The 12,528-nt window shown below is 33.3% G+C and overlaps 1 protein-coding gene across 2 annotated transcripts; it reads right to left on the bottom strand.

The window, feature by feature from the left end:
* Positions 1-6,759: 6,759 nt before the first annotated feature.
* TFF2 (trefoil factor 2) lies at positions 6,760-11,767 on the bottom strand. Of its 2 annotated transcripts, none has more exons than XM_072614881.1 (4): positions 11,326-11,767; positions 10,437-10,586; positions 9,469-9,615; positions 6,760-7,241 (listed from the first exon to the last, which is right to left on the bottom strand). In XM_072614881.1, exons 1-4 carry the CDS (start codon positions 11,402-11,404, stop codon positions 7,228-7,230), a joined length of 390 nt encoding a protein of 129 aa, XP_072470982.1. In that variant the 5' UTR covers positions 11,405-11,767; the 3' UTR covers positions 6,760-7,227. The 2 variants fall into 2 exon arrangements, with proteins under 2 accessions (XP_072470982.1, XP_072470983.1); XM_072614882.1 differs by lacking the exon at positions 11,326-11,767 and adding an exon at positions 11,016-11,109.
* Positions 11,768-12,528: the final 761 nt, after the last annotated feature.

The raw sequence follows: 12,528 nt of genomic DNA, 5'->3' as shown, positions 1-12,528 counted from the left end.
CATCAAAAATATTTTGATTGATATCATTGTCTTCTTTTGTCAGTGTATGTGCTTTTAATTTGTTTCTCTTACTTAATCGCTATCACAGATGTTTCTAGAGTTATGTGGAATAATAGTAGGAAATAAGATATTTTCTCATAGCAATGCAAATTGACTAACAACTTCTCCAAACCCTTTATGGTCAATGAAACGTATGTACAAAACTGCTGACCAAGTTTGGGATGCATTCTGTGGGCATGAAATGGAGTTAATGTAACTAGTTTACAGAGCAATTAGCCATCAACTATAGTAACCATTAATCTGGGATTTTAGATACTGAGCTTACTGTGGGGTTTAATGCAAAGCATTTTCTATAACAACTGCCCACAGCACTATTTGAAATGAATTTTTTTCACTTAAAAAAAAGTATTTTTCTCTTTTAGTTGGCCCCAACAACTCACTATTAAAAGGTAAATAAAACCCTTTTTTTAACAAATATACATAGGAAGACAAAAACATTCTTACCTTGGCCTTCTCCAGAAAAAGTAACTGTACACTAAATCCATCACTTCTCACTCAGGAAATAAGCAGTATACTTTATCATCAGTCTTCTAGAATCATGTTGGTCATTGTACCAAGAAGAATTCTTAAGTTTTTTATAGCTTGTCTTTTAAAATTTTGATGTATGAATTGTTCTTCTGGTTTTATTCACTTCGCTCCATGTTAATTCATCCAAGTCTTTTCAGGTTTCTCTGAAAATATCCTTTTTATCCTTCCTTACAGCATGTTAATATTCTATTTGTTCAATCATTTACCCCATGGATAAGCAAGCCCTAAGTTTTCAGATTTTTACTGCTATTAAAAAATGTTGCTTATATGGATTTTTTTAAAAAGCTACTGTAAGCATTTTTGGCAATATGGGTCTGTGTCCTCTTTTCTGATCTCTTTAAGGATAGGTGTCTAGAAGTTATTTTGTTAGTGAAAGGGATTATACAATGTAGTTAGTTTAAGGGCATAGTTCTAGCCATCTTTCTAATGTGCCAATTCACAGATCCATCAAGTGCATCAATGAAACTGTTTTCCTGAAATTAAATACAATATTGTAGAACTGATTCATAGTTCCAACAAAAATGCCCTAGTATGCCTACCTATCTACAGATCCTTTAACTTTGGCTATTCTCTTCTTTTGGCATCTTCAACAATTTTCAGGGTGCAAGTTGAAATCTCAGCATTGTTTTAATTGGCATTTCTCATAGTGATTTGAAGCATTCTTTAATATGGATTTTAGCCATTTGTGATTCTTCTTTTGAGAAATATTCATATTCTTTGACAACTTAATGTTTTGGAAAATGGCATGTGTATGTGTGTTGCTTGTATGTATTAAATACCAAAGCCTTATCAGAGAACGATTAAATAAAGATCCTCTTTTCCTGTTCAACCATTTTCTTTCTTAGGTACATTAATTTTGTTTGTGCAGAAGCTTTTCAGTTTCATGTAATCAAAATTATTCATTTTATCTTCTGCAATTTCATTTATCCTTTGTTTGGTTAAGAATTAATCTCCTACCATGGTTGCAAGAGGTGTATAATTCTTTTCAGTTTTTAAAAATAGTATAATTTTTGCTATTAAGGTCACTGATCCATTTAGAATGTACTATGGAATGCAGCATAAAGGATTGTTCTAAACCTACTTTCTGTGTGACTGCTTTTCAGCTTTCTCAGAAATTTTTATCACATAGGGAATCCCTTCTCAGGTAATTTACATTTTCTGGTTTATCCACCATTTGGGTTATTGAGTTCCATTATTTTGTTTCTCGCTGATTTAGTCTGTTCAAAATAGTTCTGATGACTGCTGCTTCATAGCATGGTTTTAGATCTGGAAGTGCTATTCCTATTTCATCCCTACCTCTTTTCATTATTTCTCTTGATAAGCTGAATCTTTTCTTTTTCCAAATGAATTGTGTTTTTTAAAATGACTTCTGGAGAGTATTTGATTATTTGACTGATATAGCATTAAAATTGTTAACTATGCTAATATTATAATTTTTACTGTATTATTATTTACTGTATTCAAAAGCACTGAAAATTCCTCAAGGTATTCAGCTTTTTCTTTATTTGAAGTTAAATTTAGAGACATTTTATGTGCTTTGGTAGCTTGATTCCCAAATTCTTTATTAATGTTCTTATTTGGAACAGGATATTCCTTTCTATTATTTGTTGCCTCTTGGAGTTTGTTCTTATGCATATGATTTTCAAAAAACTTCGTCACATAATTTTTTTGTAATTTTGTGTAAGATTTTTAATAGGCATATAATGATGTATAAGCTTTCCAATTTTAAGTAATATTTAGTTCATTGATACTTTTTCTAGTTTGTTAATATATGTTTATAAAGATAAGCTTTTTTCCTCTGAAGATTGTTAGCTATTGCTATTATTATTATTACGGTTAGCAGACATTGTGGCATGTTAATTATTCAATATGATTTTTGTTCAATTAATCATTGCTTTTATGATTTGTTCTTTTAGCCCTTCTAGGATTGAGCAGCAACATTTGAAATTTTATTGTTAGGTCTTCATTTTGGTCTGTCTTTTGTATGTACTCCCTGACTTGATTGCTTTATTGCTTTATAATGTGTAATGGATGTATTTTCTATTTGTACTGTAACAGTTATTTGCAGTATCTCTAAGGCTTAATAAACTGCCAAATTTTGAAAAAAAAATATTTATGTGTTCCTGAAATGTTTATTTTTTGAAATTTTCATCCTAAAAAAGAAGTCATAAGTCTTTTAGTTTTAGTTTCTCCAGCAATTTGATCTTTACTATTTTTCCATTTGTTTATCTTTGTATTGGATTTGTCCAAAGTTGAGAAAGGTACATTAATGTACATTGTCTATTATTGTATTGCCGTCTTTGTGCTCTTGTATTTAAGTCAAATTTTTCTTTATAAACTTAAGAGTTATGGCATTTGAAACATACACACTTGATGCTGATATTGGTTTGGTTCTAGGATTCCTTTTGACGCTATGCACTTTTTCTTTTTATATTGTGAATATTTTGGCTCTTTCATATAACATGATTCCAACTTTTATTTTTAGATTCACCTAAATGCATAGTAAATGTCTTCTTCTAGTCCCTCATTTTAATTCTATGTGTGCGTTTTTTAGGTGTGTTTCTTATGAGTAAAACACTGTGAGATTTTAAAATTCAAATTGTCGCCTTTTTCGTTCTTTATTTTGATCGTTTATTCCGTTGAAATTCTAAATAATAAGAATTGGGTTATATTTTCCTCTGCTTTCTCAAATTATTTTTTCCAAATTGGGAATTTTTCCTTCTTCCTCTGTGAACATACTGTTTTATAACCTCATTTATTTTTAGCTTCCTTACATCATCCTCCCCTCACCAATTTCTCACTCCTTTCCTTAGTTTTAGTTTTGTTAACTTATTACTTTTATATTCCTTCTTTTTGACCTAATTTAGTGTTACTCTTTTCCTTCTCAGTTACATAATCAAGTAAAATCCTCCTCATCTTCACTTCACATTGTTTTTTCTTTAATTTGAAAAATTATTTTCTGCATTTTTTTCTAAAAATATTTTTTCCTTCCTTTTTTTTTTATCTTCTCTTTCTATCTGTTCTACATTTGTATTCTTTGATTCCTGGACCTTTACTTAATTAGTTCTTCTCTAGCCTGTATTTCCCATGGACTTAAAACTATTAAGGTCCCTACTTTGAGTTTCCTCTTGAAAATAGTTTCTTTGTAAGACAACATCCTTATAAATCTTGCCTCCTGACCTTCCCTTTGCTGTTATATCTCTCTTGTAGAAATAACAATTCTTACATATATAAGAGAAAATATTGCTCCATTATAGCACCTTTCTTGTCTCCCTACGTGTTCAGGTCATTATTAACTCTCATTCCCATGGTCATGGTTTTCTTTTTCCCCATTTACCATAAAATTTCCTCCCTGTGTCCATGTCCTCCCACTCTTTTGCATATCAGTTGCCCCAGGACCTCTGATTGCTATTCTCCAGAGGTAGGATGGATTTTCTGTCTAAGTACTAAATCCCAGAAGTTCATAAATTCTTCATCTCCCTTCAAAGAATATCTCTTTTCCTCCATGGAATGTTGATCAATTTTACCTCTCTCACAAATGAAACAAGATTTCTCCTTTCCTTTTCTTCTCAATCACTTTCCATTAAAGTTTCTTCTTTCTCAAAGGCTACAGGAATTTTTTCCTTCATTGTTAACCTTTAACTTAATTATACTTTCTATCCGATTCTTTCTGTCTCCACTTTAATATGTACTCGCCTTCTATGATTAAATCCCACCAAGTAAAACCTACCTTCAAGGTGTTGTGATATTTGGTCCAAGATATTTTCTCTCTGTTACTTCACCATCACACTTTGTTAGCTTTCTGCTTTTACCTTTGTCTCCCTGTGTACTTTTATAAAGAGATATTTTAATTATGCTGCTACTTCATTATTGTTCTCTTCGATTTCTGTATTTGTTTATCTTTCCTATTTCTGTTTCTGGGGCATTTGAAAAGGAATAATTTGTTTTGTCCTGATTTTTATTCTATGAATTAGAATTCATTTTTAATTGAATATATATTTTTTTTTTTTGCAATAATGGTTAAGCTCAGATTTGCAGGTATCTTACCTTGGGTTTCATCTTGAGCTATTTTGCTCTTTGCAACACATTATTCCATTCCCCTTTGTCATTTCTGGTGAATGCAGAACAGTCTTTTGCTATTTGGATTTCTTTTTCTTTATTTTTAAATTGCTTTCTCAGATCAATTCCAGAATTTGTCTTTTTGTCAGTAGAACTGTTAGATTTAACCACTAGTTTCCTGTGAGTTTGTAGCATAAGGTTATTTTTTCTGGAGATGAGCTTTAGATTTGTTTTTTAAAACCGCTTATATTCTGAAGTTCTGGACAATTTTCCTGCATTGTTTCTTGAATTATGGTGTTCAGCTTTTTTGACTTAGGTTTTTTATGGGAAAGTTATAATCCTAATTTTGTCTCTGTGCATCTTTTCTCTGAGATCAATGTACTTTGCTTGTATGGAAATTATCCTTCTAAAAGAATATTGCTTTTTACTTCTCTTCTTCTAGGTTATCCTTCACTTCTGGGTTGTTTGTTTTTTTACATACTTAATTAGTAATTTTCTCTTTTGTTTTCTTGGTGAGAATCTCCAGCTTGGAAAGGAAATATTTTCTGCCATTTGTTATTGTTGTGTAGGCCATAACTTCTGCTTTCATAATATTTAATTCTTTTTTAAATGATTCAAGAACATCTTGCCACTGTTCCACATTCTCCTGGAAACCCATAGGTTCCTCTGCCTTATCAGGTGTTGGTTCATTTTCCTTTATTTTGCAATATTTATTCATAGATGTCTGGATTTTCACTTGGTCTGGAGTCCATGTTCCCCACTGTTACTAATATCCTCCTTGCTCATCTACTTGTGCCAAATGTCTTTAATTTTTCTCTCTCCTGATAACTTTGGTAGTGTTTTTTATTGGTCATTTTTTGACTTGTACCTTTTTATTTTGGATTTCTCTGGGGGCTGTGCCTGGAAGCTCTCCTAATCTTCTTTCAACTCTGGGCAATTCACATTTCACTGGCCTAAATGAGTAGGGGATAGATTTGGCCCCATAGGTATTCTGGGCTCCTTTTAAGCTTAGTGGAATGTTGTACAACTGCATACTTGTGCCCTTTCCCAGTCCTCACTCTTTCTCACTTTTCTGGCTGAGTTGTATTGCACCATAGAACAGACAAAGTTCTTTCTGTCTTTTGGTTTTCCAGGGCACTGGGAGGAGGCAGGCAGGTAGGAATGAATGCTCTTGCAAATCTGGTTCAGTTTGTGTAGCTCTGCCTAAGGTTGGTGCTGAGTGAACACGTTAGGGGTTAGAGATTAGCATTCTTTACTGGTAGTTCATCACATTGTTACTTTATTAGATTTCTTAGTGCCCTAAACCATGAAGGAAGCTGAAATCACTTTACCTCTTGTGCTTTCTGTTTTGTAGAGATTAGAGAGGTTATGAGGATCAGACAAAAAGTCTTGTCTTCCAACTTGTTGGTCACATGACCTGAAAGTTCCACATTGCAAAATTTCCATTTGCCCAAAGCTGTCTGATTTAGGGCTGAGAACGATCACTGCTCTCCTGGTCTGAACTTTCCAAGTTCTTGACTATAGTGTGTATCTGAGTAACCCAGCTCTAGGCTTTTCCCTTGTTCGAACCTGAGTACACAATGGCTGACCAAGACTCTTGTCAGCTAGACAGAAGGCTCTTCAAATTCAGAACAATAGAACAGTGGGTGTCCCTACCTCCTGAACTCCCCTCCGTACTTCCTCCCTTTCCCTGTTCCCTTTCCTACTCATTTATCTACAGACTTTAGACTGTCCTGAAGACTAAATCTAGAACCTTGTTCCAACATCAGCATTCAATTGCCGTTATTTTTTTCCTGTTCCTTACCCAATATGTAGCCTAGAACCTAGGATGTCTCTTGCTATGTATGATGCAGCCACAAATTGGCCACCCCTTTATTCATTTCCAGCGTGGCTAGACTTCTTGACTCATAAATTTAATCTCTAGTCACTATTCCACACTGCCACAGTAAAGCCAAATACCATTTAATCTGTCTTAATTAGTCTGAATGATTTAGTTACATCACAATAGTTTATTGATAATGTCTTACATTATTTAAAAAGCGTATTGTCTATAATATTTTGGGGAAAGTAATTAGATGTTATGAAAAATTATCTTCATTCATCTGACTCTTGAATCAAATTTATTACAATTACTAGATATACAAATTTAATACATGTAGATTTCATATTATTTTGTATTAATCATCTCAGAAACAGTATCTTCTGTAGTGAAGAGCTTTACTGGAAGAACTTATATTCTAAGAATATCAGCCTCACAAAAATTAAACGAGAAATGCTCTGTTTTTAAAAGCATACAACCATTAACTAGTAAGAGGAGAAATAATAGAATGGGTAGAGAAATTATAGAAATTTGCAAAAAAAATATTAAAATCAGAGAAGTCAACCATATTAAGTAAACCTTTTATTTGAAGAAGTTATGTACTCAACCATTTAAAAGAATAAAAAGGCAAAATCTCTAATCTGTACATAACAAAAGTTATGATTACTGAAAGCAAAATTTAGGAAGATGAGTACATGCTTGGTTTTCTTCTTTTCTCTGAATATCTAATGAGAAAAATTCATTTTCTGGAGCCAAAAGTTTTAATAATGGCATTCTGAAAATTAAAAAGAATAGTAAAATGGTTAGTAAAAGCCAGATATAAATCAAGGATAATAAACTATGAGCACAGGTGGCATATGATTGCCATTTAAATATTCTAAGTAGTTCCCCTTTTTGAAGACTATAATTATTCTTATATGCAATAAAGCAGAATTTTAGATCAAAATTTTATCTGGAGGGTTCACTTTCACTGACCAGTTGCCTAGTGACATACATTTCACAGGCGGAATTTAGCCATAGATGGATCATCTAAAGAATTTCTGGAATGTAGCTATTGCAATGCCATATAGTCACAGTCCCTCCCTCCACCCCTCAAAAAAAGTTGTTTTAAAAAGTAAATAGCTGCTTCTGAGTGTAAAAAGTAAGATGGAGAGTAATTTGAAATAGACACGCTTCAATTTATGTCAAAGAAGAAACATTTACTGAAGGAAACATTAATCCAGGAGAGGGCAACAGACACAGTTTCATTACTTCACATCTAAAACTATGCCTACACTTCACTAAGTTATTAAATTATTAAAGAAATATCTTTATAATACAGGGAGTAGTTATGCTTAACTAAGTCAATAATTATGATAATGCTGACTATTAAAATATCAACTAGTTTTTATTAAGTGCCTACTATGTGCCAGGTACCATGCTAAGTGGTTTAAAAATATTTCACTTAATCCTCACAACAACCCTGGGAGATATGTACTCTTATTATCCCCATTTGATAGTTGAGGGAAATGAGGCAGATTGAAGTTAAGTGTTTTGCCTAAGGTCACACAGCTAATAAGTATCTGAGGCTAGACTTGAATTTGAGTCTTTCTTTTGCTAGGTCCAGTGTTCTATCCATTACAGGAAAAACCAAAAGTCCACAATATAATATGTAGCTGGGTGGACTATTTTTAGAGTTAGTCCATCGATACATCGATCTTGGACAGACACTTCAAATGTATAATGCTCTGGTCCCAGAACTGAACAAGAGGCGGAGTCATGTACTGAGAGAAAGGAATATTTGATGGACAGCATACATGCTCCACTGGCACACATAATGTGCCAAGGTATCTAAGAGAAGATCCTTAGAATATTGAGTGGCATCCCTATGGAGGAGTGATGGGAGGATATGAACAATTCACAGAAGATCAGATAGATTACAATCTGCATTTATGGCAGAAACATTCACATTGAGGAGGGTATAGGATCATATGCAAACTCCTTTCCTTACAAAGGAAATTTGGGGGTGAATATAGCATGATATATATATATATGTGTGTGTGTGTGTGTGTGTGTGTGTGTGTGTGTGTGCGTGTGCGTGTGCGTGTGCATGTGTGTATGTATATATATATGTGTGTGTATGTATGTATGTATGCGTATGTATATCAGCTACCCTCTAGGGATCCAATATGCCTGTGGGAGTTGGAAGAGTGAAGCTACAGAGCATGATAAACACATATCCAGGGTCATTTAGGGTAATTTGTATTAGACAAGATCAAAACATCCCTCCTACTGTTATGTAAGTCAAACGCCCATAAGGTAGAATTCATTTCATTGAAAATAGCATTGGATGATATGCTGATATTTATAAATAATTTATACTTGAAATATGGACTCATAAAATAGGACAAAAATTTAAGCTGACACTGCATCTTAACTATATGTGTGGTTTCCTTTAAGAATTCTCTTTGCGAAGTCATCCTAATACTCATTCCAACGATGTTGCCATTGATGAGTAGATGTTTGGAATTTCCTTTGAGAGTTATATGCAGAGATACCTTATGAGCCACTCACACACAAAGCTGGGTTCTTTGTCTTATAATGAGTCCTTATTATCTTACTTTAACTGTGCTTCATTTTGGATTCTGTAAATTGTATTACCCAGGTAAATCACCCACTTTATATGATACTAGGCTCAGGATGACTTTTCGGTTTTTCAAAAAAACTCAACTCAACCTTCAAAGGACAATGATTTGTAGCCATCAAGAATATTCACAGAATTTGACCACAGGCATCTATTTACATAGACTTTAAAAAGAACACAGAAATGAATGAATAAGAAAACAGGCAAATACTCAGTATAACTGAAGACATTAGTATCAGTACAACACTGTTTTCACCCTTCACCAGCCCCAACCTATCTAGTCAAGTCATTTTGTTAAAATTCTGAGGTTTTTTTAGGTTTGCTTGATGGATATAGCTATACACAAATGCTTCTATACATAAATACATACATATCTTACCTTTGACAGGAAGAGGATTGAAGCACCAGGGTACTTCAGGGATCTTGTCATCAAAGCAGCATGAACGTGCTTTGCAAGTCTCCGAGGAAATTCCTGGATACCCACAATTGACTCTTGCTTTTACTTCCATGACACACTCTTCAGATTCTTTGCAAATTTGATTAAAGGAATGATCAAGAAACTTAATTAGATTAGGAATCTTTTACTTTTTATTCCATACCTTTCTGGGATCCTTATACAATTGGGAACAGGTCATTATAGTTAAAGTACCATCTTTTATTTCAAAACATTGTGCAAATTGTAATTTGTCTCCAATATATTTTTATCTTTCTGAAGGCTATTGTTACCACCTGACAAAAAGCATATTTTCTTATTCCTAGAGGAAAACTGAAGCTGGGTTAGGCATCCATAAAGAGATTTTCATTGCCAGGACAGATATCTTATAGGATAGATAGATAGTTATATTCCCTCTTAGACTATAACTGAGGACCTATGAATATGACTGAATTGCAAGTACTTCTAACTATAATCATTAAGCATAAATATCCATATGCACAACTGGCATAAATTTCATTTGTTCATATAATATATATTACATATAATATTAATAAACTAATAATAAGCTTTCATCATAAAACATTTTAAGAATACTAAGTTCTAATTTTTCAAAATTATTAAGAATTCAATTCAGCAAAGCCAAGTTATATAACAGTAATACTGGGTAACCTGATAACATTAACCTTTAGAGGTTTTCAGAATTCATAGAGTTGAATAAGTAACTTTGAGATTTTTTAAAGGGGCAAACTGCAGTAGCTTATTAGGCAAACACACCCGTAATTAAGTGAACCAAAATTATCTGATATTAGCTGTAGTACATAATTCTCTTTTGTGAAGATCTATAAGAGTATAAAAATGAGAAAAAAAAAAAAAAGAAAGACAGATGGTCATACTTCCCTCCGCTATATTACCTTCCTTTGGCAGAGGAGTGTAACACCAGGGAACTTCAGGGACCTGAGAATCGAAACAACATCCAGAAGCAAAACATTCTTCACTAGAAATTCCTGGGAAACCACAGTTCTTTCTGTTCTTTGGATCCAGTCTTGAACACTGGCATGCAGCTGCATGAAACGATTAAGTTTAGCCTCAGCTTTTTGAACTATTTTTGCATAGATAAGAAACAATTAAATTCTAACTTTCATTTGCAGGTTGACTGATATCTTGATAAATCTTACTAAATTTGTAGATAAAATCCATTGCTCTAGGAGTTATTATGTTTGCTATAGCAACTCATAATCCTGACATAATAGTCATAGGCTGTTGGGTTTTTGTTTATAATTTTTGTCTTGATTTGCCTATTATACTGGTCCAATGAGTGGACACTGCCTGCCTTCAGTAAGGTCCTGAGATGCCCCACGATCCAACTTTATTTGTACTTCCTTGTATGCTATTTAAATTTTTTTAATGTTTAATTAAGATGAAGAAAGGGAATGAGGGACTAACTCAAGTCAACCAGAAGTTTATTTAGGGTCTTCTTTATCACCTCCCACCTGGAATCATCATAGAACATGAGGCTAGAAGCTACATGAGAATGAGTCATGAGAAGCACATCTTCTAGAAGCTAGGTAGCCATATCAGGATATTTTGCATCAAGGCAGTTTAAGTTAACTTCTTAATGTTCATTTTCCCATTCTCTTTAAAGAGAAACAGGAGGGTCACACAAACTAATAGCACCATTAAAAAGGACTCATTAAAATATATTAACCCAACCTTCGGTCAGTCAGCTAACAAGCATTTATTAAACAGTTACTATGTACTGGGCCCTATGTTAATCTTTGATAAACTCAACTTTCTACTTACATGGCTTTTCCCCTCCAGCCGCAGTGCACAGGCCTAGGATAAAGAGAATCACCAGGAACCAAGGACCTTGAGATTCCATTTTAGGTGCTTCGTCTTCACACACCAAAGGAGAAAGTGGGTCCTGTGACTGTGAATTTATTGCACATATTTTTTTTTAAATATATACATAATCTCACTTGTGTTTGCTCAGGAAGCTCAGATAATCTCATTTCTTTGCCCTACTCCACTAAACCTAAAATTTCTTTGTTTGAGAATAAAATTCAGATAGGCATGTCTAACAAGACATGGCAATAAGAAACTATGATCAAAGAGTTTTGGTAAAAGTGAAATTTCCTATTTAGGGTGATAAGTCACCAATCAATCATCTAAGCAGCACATAAATTAGTTAACAGAAAACAAGCATAATGAAAACATAACAGAATTAAGATAGCATCCAGAGGCAGAAAATGTGCTGTGTACACACACATTCAAAGCATAGTGTAGGTTGCTGTTTGATTCTAGCCAAGAAAAGTTAAACATTAATGATAGAATTTGAAAGGGGGTAGGGGGAGAAATCACTTATTAAAAAAGACAAGCTGGGGAGAATAGAAAAGGCCAGCCATTTTTTTAAAAAACTTATTTAATATTTTATTTTTTCCAAATTATACTTAAAAACAATTTTAACATTCTTTTTTTTTTAATTTTCAGTTCCAAATTCTCTCCCTCATTCCCCTCCCTCCCAGTGAGAAGGCAAGCAATTTGACATAGGTTATAGATGCAGTCATGCAAGACACATTTCTCTGTAAGTCATTTTGTGAAAGAAAATATGGACAAAAAATAAAGAAAAGGTATCTTTGATTTGCATTCAGGTTCTACAAGTTCCTTCTCTGGAGATGGACAGCACCTTGTATCTTAAATCCTACAGGATTGTCTTGGATCATTGTATTACTGACAACAACTAAGTTATTCATAGAAGATCATTATACAATATTTCAGAATTTAACAATAATATTTCTGTGAGTTTTCCCAATAGGATCTCCTCCAGGTCATGAATGCAAGATTTTTTTTTTCTATTTCTACTTTCCCCTCCTGTCTTAATGCTTCAGGACAATTTTCTTTCATTATTTCTTGTATTATTGTATAAAGATATTTTTTATCAGAACTTTCAGGTAGTCCAACTACTCTTATGTTTTCTCTTCTTGATCTGTTCTGTAGATCCATTGT

This window comes from Notamacropus eugenii, chromosome 5 (assembly GCF_028372415.1).
Source record: "Notamacropus eugenii isolate mMacEug1 chromosome 5, mMacEug1.pri_v2, whole genome shotgun sequence".
Classification (NCBI taxonomy): Eukaryota; Metazoa; Chordata; class Mammalia; order Diprotodontia; family Macropodidae; genus Notamacropus; species Notamacropus eugenii.
The sequence above is the reverse complement of the archived record's forward strand: the minus strand, read 5'-3'. Positions and strand labels throughout refer to the sequence as shown.

Excerpts from the sequence above, each read along its gene's own strand:
- TFF2 (XM_072614881.1), bottom strand. The coding sequence starts at position 11,404 with ATGGAATCTCAAGGTCCTTGGTTCCTGGTGATTCTCTTTATCCTAGGC. Across the intron at positions 10,587-11,325 it reads GGCTGGAGGGGAAAAGCCAT|CTGCATGCCAGTGTTCAAGA; the intron begins GTAAGTAGAAAG and ends CGTTTCATGCAG. Across the intron at positions 9,616-10,436 it reads CACTCCTCTGCCAAAGGAAG|AATCTGAAGAGTGTGTCATG; the intron begins GTAATATAGCGG and ends AAATTTGCAAAG.